The sequence below is a fragment of the Antrostomus carolinensis genome, unplaced genomic scaffold, assembly GCF_000700745.2.
Source record: "Antrostomus carolinensis isolate BGI_N321 unplaced genomic scaffold, ASM70074v2 scaffold36196, whole genome shotgun sequence".
Classification (NCBI taxonomy): Eukaryota; Metazoa; Chordata; class Aves; order Caprimulgiformes; family Caprimulgidae; genus Antrostomus; species Antrostomus carolinensis.
Window position 1 is genome coordinate 1 of NW_010321767.1, and position 18,925 is coordinate 18,925.

Below are 18,925 nucleotides of genomic sequence, written 5' to 3' on the forward strand. Positions count from 1 at the left end.
AAAAACTAGGTTGCAATGCTCATAATCTGGAGCACATTGGCCAGCTTCAGAAGTCAATACATCAGGCCAAAGATACATCCTTATACCTTGGAGTTAATAAGTTGTATACAGATAATTATAAATTTTTGAATAATTGTTTTTAAAACAATAAAAGCTGCTGCATGTTAGATCAAAAATCATATATATTCTTTCCTACTCCACAACTGAACAATATAAGAGGATAAGAACCTGGAATGATAAACACTTGCAAACAACCAGCTGATGTGCCACTTGCAAAACAGGGTCATAACTACATGAGAAAATTAAATTGATGGAAGATGATGATGACAACTATCATTTAATTACACAGTAGTAATTTTCTTTAAAAAAAGAGTATCTGCAGTCCTGCAAGTCGTAACTAGAATTGCCAATTCCAGTCCTGTTTAGCAGTGGTTTCCACTACAGGCAACTCATCTGGCTGCATTCTCTTTTTTCCAAGCTGCTTCCAGTCTTCCAGGTTCTCTCTTCCTGCAAGCAGCTTACCAGGGAAATTCTGGAGCCATTTCCTTAGGGTATCAAATAACAGAAAACTCTGTCTGCACTCCTCTTAAGTTCTCAGAACAAACTGTTGCATCAGTTCAATGTCTCCTCTCTTTGATTCACCAGCTTCTCTCCTCTCTGAAGCTCACCCTCCTATTGCTTGATGTCCTCTCCTTCTCACCACCATTTTCTGCTCTACTTTCCCCACCATGTTGTGCTTCCAGTTTTAAACCACTTTTCCAGCTGCCCTTCACTCCCTGCCATATCCTACTCAGCCTAATGCTGCCAGTTCTCATCTTGGGGATCCTTCCCTTGGCTTTGTTACTGTAGATCTGCTTTTGCTTATTTTAATATAAACATAAGAAAATTAGTGATGGGTAAATGTCTAAATAGGTTACCTCAGGAAAAACAGCAGAAAAACCAACATGACAAAAAACATTTGTGGTACTGTTGAAGTTTTCTGCCATGTGGCTGCTAAGAAGCTTTTAAATAAAAAATAAGAGAGCTTTTAAATGACAAAAGTGGCAAGGGAGCAGCAGGAGTGTCTTGGGTCATCCAAGAGTTCTGTATTAGACGTTTGGTTTAGTCATGAATTCTGGCACAAACACTTTTGACCTCACTGGGGAATAGGTCTGAACTAAAACAACACTGCAAGATCTACACATTTTTGAGTCATGTGTTTCAAATGAAACGTTCTTGCCTGTTAAATTTGGAGGTCATTAACTAAAAGTCCAAACAAGGGAAACCAATATGAGCAGCACCTCAAGCAATCACACGCATCTAATTGCATCTACATTACATAGTATTTCGACACACTATTCCACTCGCACTACACTGCTGACCTGTGCAGAACTGCATGACAGCTTTTCTGCTGTTGCAGGAGGCAGAATAATGCTGACAGCTGAGTGTTTGATATGGTGAAAGACAATGGATGGGAAGTTGCAATCCCATTTGTTCAGAAAACCACTTGCAGTGTAAGAGTATCTTTCCAAGCTGGCTTTTATTTGCATCTTCAAGATGCTTCCTAAGATATTTTCCATTTTAGTATCTACATCACTGTGGTACATCCCTTCAGAGGGACAAATGCATCCTCTAAAAGCAATTTGTGACTTCAGTACAGGCATCTAAGTAAAACTAAAACGTTCCTCTACCAACCACAAGGGAACACTCTCGTTTCTTCTCAGAGGGGGAGTTATATCAGCCAATGGGTGTGCAAACCAGCCAGCAAACTATGTTGTTGTTTTTTATTTTGAGGATGCATACTAAAGTGCTGTGTACTTGCTTGCACTACACTGAGAGGTGATAAAATTAACCACTACCAACCACAGACTTGGCTTTTAAAAATGTGTATCCACCTAGCTCAAATATTCTCTATAACTCAGACCACTAAACTACCACCCTTTCCTTCAAACACGAAAATGAGCAACAGTTTTTGGAAAGGAGGGTATTAAATTAAGAGGAATAAATTATGTCTTGCTTTAACGACTCACCTGAGAATCTATTTTAATTAGTGCAATGTCAGCTTTTTCATCAACATCTTTAATTTTAGCTTCATAGGTTTCACCGTTCTTCAGCTCCACCTTCACCCGGTTTTTGTTGGTGACGACATGGGCGTTTGTCACGATCAGTCCATCTTCTGAGACAATGAACCCTGAACCACTGGCAACAGGAATCTCCCTCTTCGAATAAGGGAGTCTAAAAGACATGGGAAAGAAACATTTATTGCTGAAAAAAAGTTGAAAGTTCACAAATTACTCCAAATAACACACAGTCAAAAGAGTCTGGTGGTTTTTAATGCTGTTACTTACTATCATTAACAAGAAAATGCACATCCATTAGTTTAACTTTCTTTTTCTTTTTGCCAGAACTCTTAAATTATATTTAATTCTTAAGCATGACAAATATTTATCATCTCAAAAACCTCTCTGCTATTAAATAACAATAATCAACATTTCTGGCACACAGTGGCAGCTGTTTTCAAGAATAGAAAAATCAAAACCAGGCATCTTGTTTACTTGCGAAATAATTCAATGTGAACCACAGCAGGAGCGATCTTCTCCACCACATCTGCTATAAAGTTGTATTTGTGCCGCAGGCTGTTAGGATGTTCTTGGCCTGAAATAGAAACAGAAAACATGTCATGAGTTCTTCAAGTGACAGGAGAAGGGTCATTGCTAAACACCTGAATTAAAAAAAGCTCCAACTGGGTATCTTTCCCTTCCTTAAGCACCATCTGCAGCACAGCCCTTGTCCCCAGATTTCCCTTCTGGCTCTTTGCACAGAAGAGGCAGCAGGCCTCAGCATTAGGACAAAAGGATCCATGAAACCTCCTGGTTTCGATTGCATGTAACTGGGCCATGGGGCAACAGATCTGCTGTTCGAAGTGTGGCCGCAGCACTAGGCCAGCCCATGGTTCAGCACATCCCACCATGGATGGCTCCTGAGGACAAGACGTTGGAGGAGTGTAGGGTTTAGTCCATGTCTGCACTGCCCCACTCTTCCCTTCATGAAAGGTACCTTGTACTTAGATGCCTCCATTACTGCTCTCACCTCCTTTCTTTTCTGGAAGGTCTATTTAGCTTGTATGGTCTTCTCAGATTAAACAAATGGACTCTGTTCCTCTGACAAAATGTGCCTGCTTAGTGGAACAGGCTGCCCAGAAAGGTGGTAGAAGCTCCAACCCTGGAAACATCCAAGGTCACGCTGGATGAGGCTCTGAGCAACCTGATCTGGTTGAAGATGTCCTTGCTCACTGCAGGGGGGTTGGACTAGATGACCCTGAAAAGTTCCTTCCAACCCAAACCAGTCTGTGATTCAATGATTTTTGATGCTTCATGCTGCTGCATTTGTAAAATGCTGATGCCAACAAGGTCCTAAACCCAGTTTAAGCCTACAGCAGCTGCTGTGAAAGTTTAACTTGGGTATGAGGCTTGTGCTGCCTCTGCCACCAGTGTCCCCATAAAGCTTGAACCACCAGCTTCTGCCTGGAATATAAACATGAATGCCCATTCCCTGCACTCCACACAACCATACTCAGGGCATCCTTTCCACTGACACAGCTTGTGATCCATTAACTCCATAGAGGAGTGGATCCCACCTACTTTGGAGTTACTGAATCACCCTCAAGGCTGTAAAATAGATACACACAGGAAAACAATGGGACCACAAAGCTCTGCATTCCTGGGCAGTGCTGTAACACAAAAGCTCATGGTCACCGAGTATTCAAGAGAGGTCAGTGGGATTTTCAAAAGCAACTGGATACAGAACACCCATTGTGGCCAACAGAAAAACCTGTCTGCACCATCAAATGGCAAAAAATATCTGAAAAAACCCTCACAATTCTGACACAGCTTCCCCTTCTCAAGCAGTTCAGGGGCAAAACTTCTGGGGTTTTTTTTGGGAGCAATTAAGCAATTGGAACAGTCCAAAGAGTTATCTTGTATTTCCCTAGAGGCAAAGAAACACTCTTTGTTTTCATTAGTCTCCCCATTTTATCTGATGCCTCCATCTCACATTATAAAGGCACAAGCCGAGGCAGTAATTGACTTTCAGGTGAGTATTAACATGCTGTGCTGCTCCCATCCACCCCGACCATTTGGCCTCTAAATCCATCCAGAGATTAAAGCAGTAAGCAGCTTGTGGATGCTGTAAGTGCCTGTGATGGTGTAACGGGATGATTTATTTGCAGAACTGTAGAAGGAGAGACAGGACTATCCTATAAAATCATCCCAATACCGATACCTGAATGACCTTGACTATTTGAAAACGAGACTGGAAAAATGTGCAAATTTTTAAGTACATATCAGAGGCAAAAATGCAGGGCAGGAGATTCAGAAGAATGACTTGGGAAGAAAACATTGCTACTTTTAATACTAACTAGATACTGATTTGATTTAGGGGTCAACAATGGTGGTTCAGATGACTTACCAATGCCAACCAGCCCACACTGCCCTCATGAGAGGGGTAGATGCTCAACCCAAACACTACCTGATCACTCAGGAACAGGGTTTTTTTTTCCCCATTTATACCCTGTGAAGCATCTTAAGGGTTTTTTAAATGCAATCTGTCATGAACAGCAGCCGCAGCAGTAACCACATAATCCGCTCTGCAGTTTCAGATCACAGTTCAGAGACGTTAATCTGCTTTACGAAGCAGGAAAAAAAAATCAGGAAACTGTCTCCTCACCTCCTCTTTTCCTCAAAAGTATTCTGTGCTTTGTCTGACTTACACAGAAGATGTTTCCCTTGGATTTTTATGCTAGAAAGGTATAAGGTCTTGCTGATTGACCAATATTAATTTTACCAAAGCATTCATGTTCTCTTTGTTAGAAATATTCAGTATCAAATGAACCGTGTCATTGCTGTAAAGTTGACAACTATAATGGGAGTGCTTTGGAAAACTGGTAGGAGAATGAGTACTCACATTAAATAGGAGCTGTTGGAAGTACTCACATTAAATAGGAGCTGTTGGAAGTACTCACATTAAATAGGAGCTGTTGGAAGTACTCACATTAAATAGGAGCTGTTGGAAGTACTCACGTTAAATAGGAGCTGTTGGAAGTACTCACATTAAATAGGAGCTTTGATACATCATCAGATTGGATTAGTGTGATGTTGGGATAAAATGCCACAGGGCACTGCTGTATCCATCAATATGCTTTTTGATCACTGCATATAAAATGATTTTGTTTCAGTTACAATGCTGTAGACATTCAAAGGTCACATCCTGCCCTTGAAAATGAGAGCTCCCACGGATGAGGGAACTGCTCAGGAAACGTGAAGCTTTTTTTATGCCTCTGATCTTTTTTGCACTTAGCTATTCAAGAAGAAGAGAAAGGAAAGGATGCCCGAGCTGCACATGGTGAGACTGCTAATACTTCACCTCAGAGAGCTGCCTTCACTTTGAGTTGGAGGCTACAAACACCAAGATTTCAGAAGTGACAGTATTTTGTGTATAATCCGCCTCCTTGCGCCGTCCCAAACTAAGCTGCACAGTTAAAAGGTCAAAATTTCATTCTCCTGAAAAAGTTAGATAATAAATACTGATTCATGGCATACTGACCTAAAAAGCTTCCAACAGCTTGCCACGCCTGCCTATTGCTTATGTATTAGGAATTCTTGCATTGTGTAACACAGTTTTGCAACAGCTCTTGAACAATTGCCCATTGGAATGGAAAACACACCTTTTTAAAAAGCAAATAAACAAAAGTCAAAGTACCATTCAGATGAATTCATTCATGAAAACTAAAAAAAAAAATATAATAAAATTTAAATAAATAAATATTCCTGTCAACTGTTCTTTACTATCATGTGGCAGCATAAAATCTGAAGGCTATAGTAAAAGTATTAGTATGTTGAAAATTTCTTCTATCACTGAGAAAAAGTATCATGGGGGAAAAAACTGAGACCAAACTGGACACGTGTGCACACATCCCATTTGCCCATTACGTCCACACTTAATGCTCCCCATAGCTAATTGCTCGTTGGGATTACTGAGCAATGCATGTGGGAGCTGAGAGGTGCACTTATCTTTCCTATAAGCAACCATATCTATATAACCACTTTATCTCTGATTTCAATTTAATCTCTCAATATATAACCACTTTATCTCTGATTTTAATTTTATTTCAGATTTGAATCACCAGTAGGCACAGGATACTATGTGGAAGCCTAAATTGCTATAAAAACATCAATAACACAAACCTAATACGAGCAGATGTTCCTCAACCACCACACGGTGGTTTCCAGCCACTGTAGAAGACAGCAGTGAAATTCATAGAATCACAGACTGGTTTGGATTGGAATGGACCTTAAAGATCATCCAGTTCCAACCCCCCTGCCATCAGCAGGGACACCTTCCACTAGACCAGGTTGCTCAAAGCCTCATCCAGCCTGGCCTTAAACACTTCCAGGCATCTACAACTTCCTTGGGCAACCTGTTCCAGTGTCTGACCACCCTCACAGTGAAGAGGGTGGTCAGACACTTCAGAACTTCTCAGGAGATACTTTCCTCTTCTAACAAAGGTATTTTCCAGCTGTACTGATAGATCAGAGTCTTAGTAGAAAATATAATTTTAAGAGTGGAATGGGCATCATGCAACACCCTCCAAGTTTTCAGGTCTAAAGGGCTGGAGACTCTGCAGTAGTTTAGTGGACTGTGCTTAACTATCAATCAACAGAAAAGCAACAGCTTTCAGTTTTGATGGATGATAGGGTTTTGACTATTTAACCATCACTGCCTGGATATTCTCACACCAAGATCAAAACACAACGTTCATCCTAACAAGTGCCCTACAAGTGGGTCGCCAGCTCTCTAATTCCATGCTTCAATTGGTCCCCAAAAATGTAGTTTTCTCAGTTAAAAACCGCTTCTTTGGTATAACCAGTGTTGAATTCGTGAGAATAAGGTTTCCCCAATTTTCTGGCCTTTTTTCTTTAAACCACACCCTTCTGGAGTTTTGTTCTTAGTAGAGTTTTTTTTCATTGTTTTTTTGGTTTTGTGTTTGGGGCTGGAAGTTTTTGTGTTTTGGGTTTGTTTTTTTGTTTTGTTTTGGTTTTTTTAAATCATTGAGAGGTGGACTTGAATAGAACTCTAGTTCCTAAATACCTTCAGGTTTTGATGTTCAGATCTTTGCAGACTGTTCCTCTTTCTGTTTATATGCTGAGATTACTGTGTTTTGTAATGTTTTTATTGAACTATTGCATAATGTCCTAAATGCCCATGAGCATGGTTAAGAAACCTTTATTAATGACATTATAAAGATGATTGTTGTGAATTCAGTTAATGATAAAAAACTGACTGAAAAAAAAAAACCCCTAAACCATAAATATATGATTACAGCATGAAAAATTCCCAAGGCAACTAATTCTTCAAGGACTTCAAAGGTGTGCTGGCTGTCAGCCCTCGAATGAAAAGAGGAAAATCTCTGCCACCTGACATGAATAGGGCTAATGTCAGTAAACAAAATGCTAGGAGGCAAGGCAGAATACCAAGCCATGGAAAAAAAGCACACCTGGAACTGAAATAACTTGGTTTCAGAAAGATGAGCCAAAAAGCATATTAAGGTCTAGGTTCTGATTAGGTCATTAATCAAAAGTGGCATTGATGCTTACAATTTATACATGCTGGTAATATTTTCAGCTAAGATGCTTTAGAGAGAGAAATCTCATGAAATGAACCTCTCCTCTTCAGTTGTCAAAAGGTATCTGCTGTTCTGGAAGGTCTTCTCTCAGAATAGGTCTACCTCACATGGGAACAGCTCTTCACACAAAGCTTTAGGCACATCTCAGTCAAAAATGGATCTTTTTCCCATCCAGTATTGCTGTGTTTTCCCCCTTTCTGCTCCCAGCCATCAGGACCAGCTCTGCTCTCCATTCTCCTCTGCTTCCCAACTGCATCCAGAGCAGCCAACCTGTGCTAAGGCAGCTCCAACACTCCCATGACTCCTTTGCACTGTCTCAAGTTAGAGTCAACACAATTATCTCATTCAATGAGACTTTCTATCTTAGATACAGGGAGGGGGGAAAAAGGCACACCCCAGTAAACACCAGCAAGCCTCTCCCCTCCCACCCTCACTTGGTGTGACCACACCAGATAGCCTCATCTCCTAAGTCAAAAAGTTGAGATTCAGTCTGGAATTGAGCCTTTGAATTCTTTAAACAGCAAGAAACTCATTTTCACTAAGATTAAAAAAAAAAACAAAACAAACAACTTCCTATGAAACAGCAATCACCCAAGACAACTGGATTTGTAATTTTATAACTGTTAAAGAGGATGTTCATATGCAAACTGCAGGGAGGGTGGAGCACCATCTCCAGGTTATCGTCATTAAAGATGCTTCATCTTGGAAAAGTGCCATGTTCCTGTCCTTCCAGGGGAACCAAGTTAAAATATCCTTTGTTAACCAAGTTAAAATAACCTTTTAAAATATCCAAGTTAAAATAGCCTATTCACACTTGCCACGCTCAGCTGGAAGGGCTGTTTCACCCCAGCCCCATTCATCAGACCCAGCTAGTGTTACCATCTCAACTGGTGGGGTCTGTGGTCTGCTAACATCAGGCTGGTGCCAGCAGCAGAAAACAGGGCTCAGATGCAGGGATCTATGGTTAATTTATCTTTTCCTGTTAACTCCATAATGACCAGAAGTGCGTCTATGAAATCCTTGCCCAGTAACACAGAGTCTGAGCAGAGCCACCACAACCTGCTGAAGTTTATGGGCTAACTAAATATAACAAGCTACCCAGGTCGCTGAAAATAGATGATTACATCCCCCTGTACTCGCTGCTTGCTTAATGTGAGATTCAGATCCACAATCCCAGGTGCACTAGGGTCTGAAAGAACAGCTTGGGTTTGGGTTTCTCTGCAGAACAAAACCAGAAGGGCTTAAGCACTCATGAAACTTCTGGGCTGGTAGAACCGGTGACTACTAAGACAAACCACAAGACCGTCAAGTTTTACTTGGAGAACTTCCACCCTCCCAAATAAAACTGTGGCCACTGGTGTTTGTACAAACTCCCGTTCATGTCATATAGGAGAACGTTAAAACCTCTGACGCTACTATGGAAACAAAAACTCCACGAATGTGCTGAGCTCACGCTGAAAATGGTGGTATCTGCAGGCTCTGCTGGAGAGACACGAGGAAAAAGTGATGTATGGGAATCTGCTGCCACGCTTTTTCAAAGAAAAAAAATACATAAAACTAACTACAAGCCTAAATATTCCACTTCCTATTCAGGGATAAATTGTGTAATACACCAAAAAAGGTTATTATGCAATGAAATCACTAAGAAAATAAGAAACAACATTCTACGCATTGTAGACAATTTGCTTCAGCACAACTTTCAGATCAGTGGAGGGAATTTTGAGAGGTCTAAACCACAGTACCTTGCTAATAAAACTACTATGACATCAGTTATTTTTTCCCCCTGTGTAATTCAAGGAGAAACTAAAGACGCTTCATAGATTTCTGAGAATAAAATCTGTATCACTGTGACATCCCTAAAAACAAAAATATTTTCATAGCGCTGAATAACTGAGAGATTTCAAGCATTTTATTCTACCAAATAGTAAACGGCACAAATCTGGTATTCACTTAAAATATTTCCTGCAGCAAGAACCACTGCAAGATTAAAGTGAGGATTTAAAGTAAAATTGCTTTTTGGCATGAATGCAAACTTGCAAAGGGAAAATAAAGTCCATTTTCATCATAATAATGTTTATGATGATCAATTCCTTCTTGGCAACCTTTAACAAGGACTCTTGTCACATGCAGAGATCTTGCCAGTAACAGCTTTGAAAATTTATATTTTCCCTGCTAATCCAAAAGCCTGAAGCCATCAATTTTAATCACTGATTTTAAACAAACAAAAAAACCCCAACCTGCCAAGCTAAACAAAACAGGGAACCTACACAAAGTTTGTAGAACAAAACAGCTGTCAAATTAATAACACAAAACAGTTTTCAGACCAGTGTGTGGTCGCTCATATAACACAGCACATTTGAGTACAAAGATGGAGATGAATAAATTGCATGTTTTCATTTATATTCTCAAGAAGAAAAGCTGACTTGATTGATTTTCAGGGAAAAGGGTGTGAAAGAGTAGACAAAACCCACCAAGCAACAGTATATGCTGCGGTGCACGGGATTGCTCGGTCCCCACATGCACCCTATTCCCAAATTATTTCACAAATTCATGTTTAACATGATCAGAGTTTGAGAGTTATTGAAAATGGAAATGAACTAATAAGTAAAAGCAGATATTGGTAACACATCAGTGACCAGGCTACGTGAAAAGAATAACACATACATAGCTGTTCTGCATTGATAAAACAAGAAAACAACAACCACAAAGTATTTGAAGATAATTAAATTGAGAGTCTCCAGAGAACTTAAGTCCAGGCTCTTTGGTCCAGCTTCTTTCTCAGTATGAAACAGACCTCTTCAGCATCCAGTCCCAACATAATTCGGGGTTTTCTTGCCACTGAAAACATTCAATGTCCTTGGGCAACAAACACCCCTGCAGCTTTCTTGTAGCAAGTTCCTACATAACTTCAGATTTAACCTTAAATTTCTAGCCAAACAGGAATTTTTCCTACCACTTGTCTACAAGGCAGAATAAGTAGTAAATGAAACAGCTACAGAGAATCTTCTGTTGCAACTCAGCTACTGGATTGCTAGATAGATGTGAAATGGTTGGAACCTCTTGCAGAAGGATTGAGCACCCGGGATGTGTGCACCTTGGTCTAAGCTGTGTTACTCCATCTCTATGCAACTTGTGAAAAGTAATTTGAATTCTCAGTGTATTAGATTTATCTTTAAAATGGACATAACCCCTATTTTATCTCATGGGAATAGTCTCAGGCTTTAGCAACCCCTGAAGAACCTCACAGGGAGAAAGTATGTATATAAAAAAATCTCAGAAATGCCAGAAATTATTCTATAAACCAAGTGCACTGGCTGCCCCTGCAAAAAGTCTCACAATTATAGTAGTAGCGAGCAAAAGCAATGGACTCTCAAGCTGATGAAGCTCAAAAGCAACTCGGCGTAAGCAGGGAGGGCTGGAATCCAGAGCAGAGCGACAGCTCCATCTAACACAACAGGAAACTGCGATTCCTTCTGTAAACACCAGCGGTGAGGTGGGAGGAAACCCAACTTCTGCATAAACAGCCAGGCTGGAGCCCCGGGGCTGGAGGAACGCAGCCCTGTGAGGAGGAACACGCTGTTCCAGGAGCAGCATTGCCATATTAATACAATGCCGAGCCCGGGCTCATCGCAGGAGATGACAAATGAATCGTAAGCCAGCAGCCCGATGACAAAGCCGCGCGGCTGCGGGTGGCCACGCCAGCACCGCTCCCCAGGCGTGCAGTGCCCGAGGATGAGGAGGGAGGGAAGGCAGGGTGAAGGCAGATGCTCAGACACACACACATAAAAAAAAAAGGTGAAGAGCAATTTGGGACAAGGGGAAAGGGTGCTGAGCTTGAAAACATCATGAACGGTAGTCCTGTCTGAACTGGAAACTTTAAGAAATGTAAGTCAGGTAGTTATGGAAAAGAGTCTGCCCGATTTCCTGCAGACAGATGAAAAGAATATTTCAGGCAACAGGTTAAAGCAGACGTGGTATTCTCTTCTTTGCAGCAGGCTGAAAATATAACAGATGAGTCAGGAATAATTTCTCCTCTCCTTTTTCCAGCCCTGCTCCATTTATGTCCCTTCCAACTCAGGTCATCACTCGGCTCTACCTCCCAGCTCTACTCATGGCAGGCAGAGAACCAGCAAAACATCCCCCAAATGCCTGTTAGGTAACAACAATGCAGTGATTCCTATATCCTACATGTAACCAACAGCTGTCTGATCTCAGAAATTCCTCTTTATGTTATAAAAACATGAAGACTGCAGTTAAACTATGTGAGAAACTCTCACGTTGAATCTTTACAAGAAATCTCTGCTCTTTAAGAGAGACCTAGTTTCAACTTCCAGGAACCCTGGTATGAAGACATCAGGGAATAAGAACAAGTTCTTGTTTTCATGCTTTTTAAATACTTTTTTCTCTAATGAGTAACCTAAAAAAAGCCTCCTAAGATGCAAGTCTAAAAACAGCCTCCTCAGATGCCGCTTCTCTGCAGCTGGAGAAGGACACTGATTTCACCAATTTGCTGCGGCAGGACTTCCAGTGACACAGAGATGATACACAGAAGGATCAAATCTATAGAAGAAACCTCAAAACAGTAATAAAACACACACACCTCTCCTACTCTGGGGCTTGGTAATTGCACGATACAGAAATTCAGCATACTATACTGCAAAAGCCACAGTACCCACGTACTGAACAGATCCCTCAGCCTGTCAGTCGATTCTTTAGAGTGTTCAGATTTGTTTTAATGTAGACACCAGAAATCACTGAGTGTTTGGGAAATGAAACTGGAATTACTCAGATGGTCTTTCTGCTGTCCTATTTTGAGCACTACAGAAAGGAGGTGGCACTGCCACTGGTGAGCCAGGCACCGCCACGCAGCGCCCTGCTCCACTGCATTTATAGTTTCTCCTTAGAGATTAAAAGAAGAGCAGGTTTCCATTTCACTCTCTTGGATATGTGTATTTTTATGATATTTAGAGTTCTAATTATTATATTTGCTGCTCCTCTATCAACATCAACTATTTACATAGCGTTTTTTCAATCAGCAAATCTATTCAGCTTTATTTTATGGATCATCTGAATATTTTTTGTATTTTATTTATAAGCAGTCTCTGCTTGCCCACTTTTACTGTCTGAATATAAAAGAAAACAAGGGTGAGCCAAGCTTCACCTTTATAGACAGAGGTCTACATACAGATCTCTGATAGAGAATGGGCAGACAAACCAACCAGTGCATATGTTGTCCTGGAAAAAGGAATGAATCACCCCTTTAGCACCTCAAATGTTGAAGATTGCTGGGGGGTTGGGGGTGGGATGTTGGGAGGGAAGAACGTTGCTTGGGTTTCTCTTCCTTACTCCTGCTCGGTCCACTTACTTCTTTCCTTCTCCAAAATGACTTTCTGCAGATGCAGATTGACAGATCATCGATGCTGTTCGCAGAACGAAGCCAAAACTGTAGTCTGCAAGTTTAAGAAATCAAGTAATGGAAAAGAAAAGTAATGGAAAGTGGAGAGGCAATGCTGGCAAGGGGCAGAAAAAGGAGCAGGGACTCATAAAAGCTCCATTTGCTCTCAGCTCTGCTACTGGCTGACCTTGAGCAAAGCTCTTTATCTTCCCCTGCCCTAGATTCACTATCTGTAAAATGGGGTAACGACATCAGCCTCTGGAAAAATATTGTGAGCTTCTCCTAATGCTCTGCTACATAAACTATTTCAAATTTAAGACCACTGGATAACTTCTATGCATGGTTACTAGATTTAATACCCATTCTTTTATCCGCCAGTTTGTCAATAAAAATATGTGCAAATCCAATTGCTACCAGAAACATCGAGTGGTTTTTAATTCCAACCGCCACAGCTCTGTCTGATCAATATTTCTAATACTAAGTCTGCAAAATTGTTTATGGGATCTCTTGATAGCATATCCCTCTCTCCCATCTCACCAAAAAAAGGCTTTACAAGAGCAGGGAAAATGGAAAGGCTGAGAAAATCTGATAGAATTTGATGGGGAAAAAAATGACAGACACAAGAATGTGGTTTGATTAACTAGTTAACATAAAAAATTTTACAGGGTACCTACAGCACAGCGATGCCACGACACTCAGCACAGCCCCAGCACTGGTGCCATTGCTCACACCAACAGGACCAGTTACCACCCTGGTGCCAGCCTGCAGAGTCAGTGTGTGATAAAGGCAGAGGCTAACAGATCTATTTGCCCATATATTTGTTTTTTGGGGGTTTTTTTTGCAGTGTGCATACGCATGCACACATTTTTGTCTCCAAAAACAAGCTCCTGGCGGAGCACTCGCAACATATTGCACGACCCAGCTGGCTCCCAGCCTTGTGCTTTGTCTTATCAGTGCGCCAGGGTATCTGATATTAACCCAGAAATTCAAGAGTTACCCTGTCTGTCTGCCTAATTCATCTCCAGTCACTAAAATGTGGTAGCTAAGATCTTCTCAATTCACTAAACTTTAAAATAAAATAACTAGTCACCTGTGTCCCATCTTACAAGCTTAAGATATAAGTCTCCTGTTACCTACAGATATGAGGTGTAGGTATATATCTTCAGTTCGTATAAGATCAATGCATTATTTTATAGCCCTTCAATACAGGGGAGTTAAGACTTATTTTTGAATTATATTATTCTCTTTGAGGCAGGTGAATCAATTTGGGAATCACAACAACCTGTATCCACAAGGCAAAATAAAATCTGTCTTTTTTTTCTACATCCTGAACACAGTCTCCAAAATAATACTAGATATTCACTTGGACCCAGTTAGAAACGCTGTGGGACTCGCTGCCAAGTCCAGCCAGGGATCCTAGAGGCCCCAGCAGTTTATGGGAGTGAGGACTGACTTTATTTACAACGAAAGTTAAGTTCCACAGTACCCCAGTTTCTATTTCTAACGTCGCTTTCTTTCACTCCAAGCACACGTAAATTCACATTTGAAAAATATTTTCCAGCTTCTCCTATTTCTTGGATGGCAGATTCTTTCCTTTAACTGCTGAGGACGCTGCCTCCATCATATCCAAACTCTATTTAATAAGACTCCTGCTGCTTACTCATGCCTTTAAGTATTCCTGTCCAGTCCACAGGTACCTTTAAATTTCAAAGCCCAGAAGATGAAAGAATCGAATCTTTCCTTGTTCCAAATCTGTATTTACCGACCTGACTGTTTGAGGTCTAGAGACTACGGAATTACTGCTGGCTCCCCGGGAAGGACATCGAGATGTGGAGAGGGGAAAAGGTAAGCTTCTTCAGACAAACCACTTCTTACAGTTCCCTCCTCTCAGAGCTGAATACTTGGCTATGGAAAAGCTTTTTAATCCCACACTTGGGAATTGGTTCTCTTCTGGAAATATGTTGCTATTTATTTCCATTGCCTTCAGCTGCCTCTTCCCTCCTCCCTCTCCTTCTCCTGCTGCAAAAGAGACTGAGGAAAATGGGAAGATAATGACTTTCAGACCACCCAGACACAATAACTGAGGGAGATGAAGGCAGCTAAAGAAAATGAAAGGCACTGGAGCACTTACTTGAGCATCCAGTTCCCTAACGCCAGGTCTTCCCGGGTCATTTTTAATAGACTCGACACGTGCCAAGTAACCTGCAAAGCTCTCTCGACGTTTCTCCGGCACGCTGACCACGATGTGCCTGTTGTTATCTTTTGCGAAACAGCCGAAAGCCGAGTTCATAACAACAATATCAACTTTCTTCTTGATAAATATCTGGCTTAGTTCCTGACCTTCCCAGATTTCTCAGCTGAATTTCTCTTCCTGCTCTGATGATTCATTCCAGCGAGGCTTAGCACTGCCAGCCCATCAGCTCTATCCAAACTACAGGCAAAAGAATTCAGGCAGGTCCATCTACTGCTCTTCCCCATCCTCTACTGCATGAATCTCATTCTTAGGCCATTTTTAAAGGACTCAATTAATGACAAATGGTTTATTGACCGCAGAGGTCCTTTTCTTCTGCCAGATAATTACATAAAGTCACTCAGATGCAGTTTAGCCTGGACCATTTCAAAATATAAACTCAGCCACTTTACAAGAAACTGGATTTGACTGATGGATTTTTTTTCTCCCCCCTCATCTCTGGAACTATGAAATGATAATGTGATGAAGAGAAACAGCAAAGCCTGTATCTGTTAGTGACACACCCCCCCCCCTTTAGAGGTAACTCTAGAGAGTCCCCCCAAAGCAAACAGCAATGACCTGCTTAATCTAAAGCAGAAGAGCTCACATCAAACGCCAGGTGTGAGCTCACCTATAACAGAGAAGTGTGAACCACCTGCAAAGGATGCTAGTGTGCTGAGAACTGCTGAGGGTACTGAGATATCACATGAGACATTGTAAGCCTAACAAAAATATGAAAACATAAAAGTCTGGTTCAAAACGGGACAGAGTCAAGTTTTGAATTGAGAGCATCCACAAATAACTTTCCTCTCACTCTGGTTAAAGGTGGAAGGACAAATCCAGGTTAGTTTGTCTTTTACAGTGTGAAGAGCACGCGGAGAGAAGGACACTCTCCTAAAACACCTGCCAGCATTTGCCAGGAGAAGCAAGGAGAGGAAGGAAGACTGGTTTAAGTTGTGTGTTGAACATCCCAAGCCTTCTTCCCTTGGTCAGCAGGAGGGATTTAAGAATACCAAAAGCATATTTGCAGAAGAAAAAAGAAAACATCCTCCCAGCATGTTCAACCTCGTCACACAGAATATTGAGGTCTCGTTGCACTGACCTCACTCCGGGGTGTGGGATGCTCTTGACACAGTCATGGTTTCTGCTCAGAGGACATTCACCTTCTGTCTGCACCTTTGTATTTTCATCGGTACCAACCCACCCCACGCTGCACCAGCACGTGCTTTGCAGGTCTGAACATCCTCTACCAACATCTCACGTCCTTCATGGAAACTGAAGCTTTCTATTGTGAAAGCTGCTGCAGAAATGGTTTGCTGGTCCTGCAAGCGCTGTCTGCCAGCGGTTTTGATGGGACAAGCAGGGCTTGGACTCCGTGATTTTGAAGGTCCTCTCCAATCTAGGCAATTCTGTGATCCTGTGGTCTGCCCAGGGCACCCTGGGGAGTCACCCAGCGCTGGCAGGACGGGCACCACCGGTTACGCTGCCCGTGGCCACACCGCAGGGGAGGAGAGCTGGGAAGGGCGCAGGGCTGGGAAGGGTGCAGCACCCCAGACAGGGCACAGCACTAATGAAAGGGGTCGAGCAGCCACCGCACAGCGTGTCACCCTGCACGTCCCCTGCCCTGCCTGCCCTCAGCTGAGGTGAGCCCAGGCCGGGCTCGCTTCAGCCCTGCTCCCATCCCATCGCTGCACTAAGCTTAACTTCAGCTTTCCCCTCTCCTGGGGTTTCTCCAGCCAGAGCCCCCCCTGTTTTGCCCTTTCTGTGGGTCTGGCTCGCTGAGTGAGCTGATCCTGCTCCCCACAGCACATCCCCACGGTGCAGGAGACCTGCTCAGCATCTCGGTGCCACAGGGCTGCACGCTCCCACCAGTGTTTAGGGCTGAGGATAGAACAAGCTCCAAGGCTTGTGAATTTTTTCTTGAGCTTTTCAAGACTCAGGATTCCCATTTTGCACAGGAAAACATCCACCTTGCACACACAGACCCAAGAGCAACCTTCCCCTGCCTCTCCTGCAGCATCCTCTCAAACACAGCTGGTATTTGAACAGATGCACTGAGAATCACTGAAGGACAACAGCAGCACCAGGAGTGAACTGTAGTAGATGAAAATTGGAAAAAAAAACCCCAAACAAAACAAAAACCCCAGAAGTTTTGCTTTATTTTATGCAATACACACAATATTATATGTAACCAGCTACTAAAGTGATGTGAAACTCAACAACAACAACAAAAGTGCTTTCCAAACACTTTCTCTACATCCCCATTCCCTCATTTCCCTGGGTCACTGCACTGTACTCACCACATTATTTATATAGATATGTTGCTACGAAAGCATAAAAATATTTGACCAAAGATAACTCCATCTCTAGGCAGAAAAAAAGGAATTCAAAATAAAATTAAAAATTAACAACTCTAAGGAGTCACCTATTAGGTAACGGCTTTTCAAACAGTGGTTCAATCTTCCTCCAGGGAACAGCACTTTACCATCTACTCTTTTTTAATTATTTATTTTAGGTTCTTTACAGATGAAAAAAGCTTTGCTTGCAGCAACGTTTGCTCTGGACTAGGGATAAACCACATGCTACTGGTCAGCTTCTCTAGCACCTTCCTTTTGTCCCTAGTGATACAGAAAATAAGCATCACTCCAACCAGGGATACAACAGGGCAAAATGACTGTCTGGACCTACACATGATGTGTCTCCCGCAGTGGAGTTTTCCTATATAAGATGTATATGCAGCCTATATATTTTTTATACTACCTACCAGAGGTTCTCCAGCTCAAACAGAGCCTGAATTCTGCAAACATTCAGCAGAAAAGACTTGGAGAAAACAATATTGGTTTCATGAATTGAGAATTTAAAAAAAAAAGGCATTATATTATACTGGAGATCAGGAAACTGTAGCGTGAAAGCTTTAATTGTCTCCAACGTCAGTAAATGCCAGCAATGTTCCACGGAGCACAACGCAGCCTTGAAACCCAGGGGAAAACCGGTGCTACAAAAAGTGGATTGTGTGAATACAAAAGTTGTAAGATTGATCTGAATGCAGCCTTAATATTTTGCTCAAGCTGAATATACAGTCACTATACGTGACTATTCATGCCTACACATGACTATTCTTCTGCTGGAGAAATGATGGCTAAATAGAGAAAAATATGTTTTCAAAGAAAGAAGTGCAGAAATGGTCCAACTGATACCAAAAGAATCAATCCTCAGTGAAACAGCACTGATTTATTAAAAGCCATCCACTGCTTCAGAAATAAAGGTTTAATTCATGATAATTTTTACATATTACCCCCTAAACGTGCCGAGTGGCTTAGAATGATACACAGCCCCAGCTTACAAGGTTTAAGCCAGCCTGTATTAGGGGTTGCACCTTGTAAAGATCATCCTCTCTTTATCCCCCAGCACGGTTTTACCTCGCTGTGTCACGTCCTGCAACTCCTCATTCCTACAAGACTAAACACTTCCAACAATTCCATCTGCAGAGTCAGTTTCATAACCCATCAAATCTCTTTATATGGTTTACAAATCATCAGCATCCATCCTGCAGCTCCGAGTGCTCGAGTTACATCCGATTTGACTAAAATGAACAACTAAATAAAAATAATGCTGAGGGGAAAAATATTACTAGTTATAT

General features: G+C 41.7%; 1 protein-coding gene across 1 annotated transcript; it reads right to left on the reverse strand.

Moving 5' to 3' along the window:
* Window positions 1-2,009: 2,009 nt before the first annotated feature.
* Window positions 2,010-15,345, reverse strand: LOC104526569 (serine protease HTRA1-like; the record flags this gene model as incomplete). The annotated part of the gene is made up of 4 exons (XM_029085463.1): window positions 15,187-15,345; window positions 14,716-14,752; window positions 2,535-2,634; window positions 2,010-2,214 (listed from the first exon to the last, which is right to left on the reverse strand). Coding segments are annotated over exons 1-4 (501 nt in total), but the record flags the coding sequence as incomplete, so codon positions are not given.
* Between the last annotated feature and the right edge of the window lie 3,580 nt (window positions 15,346-18,925).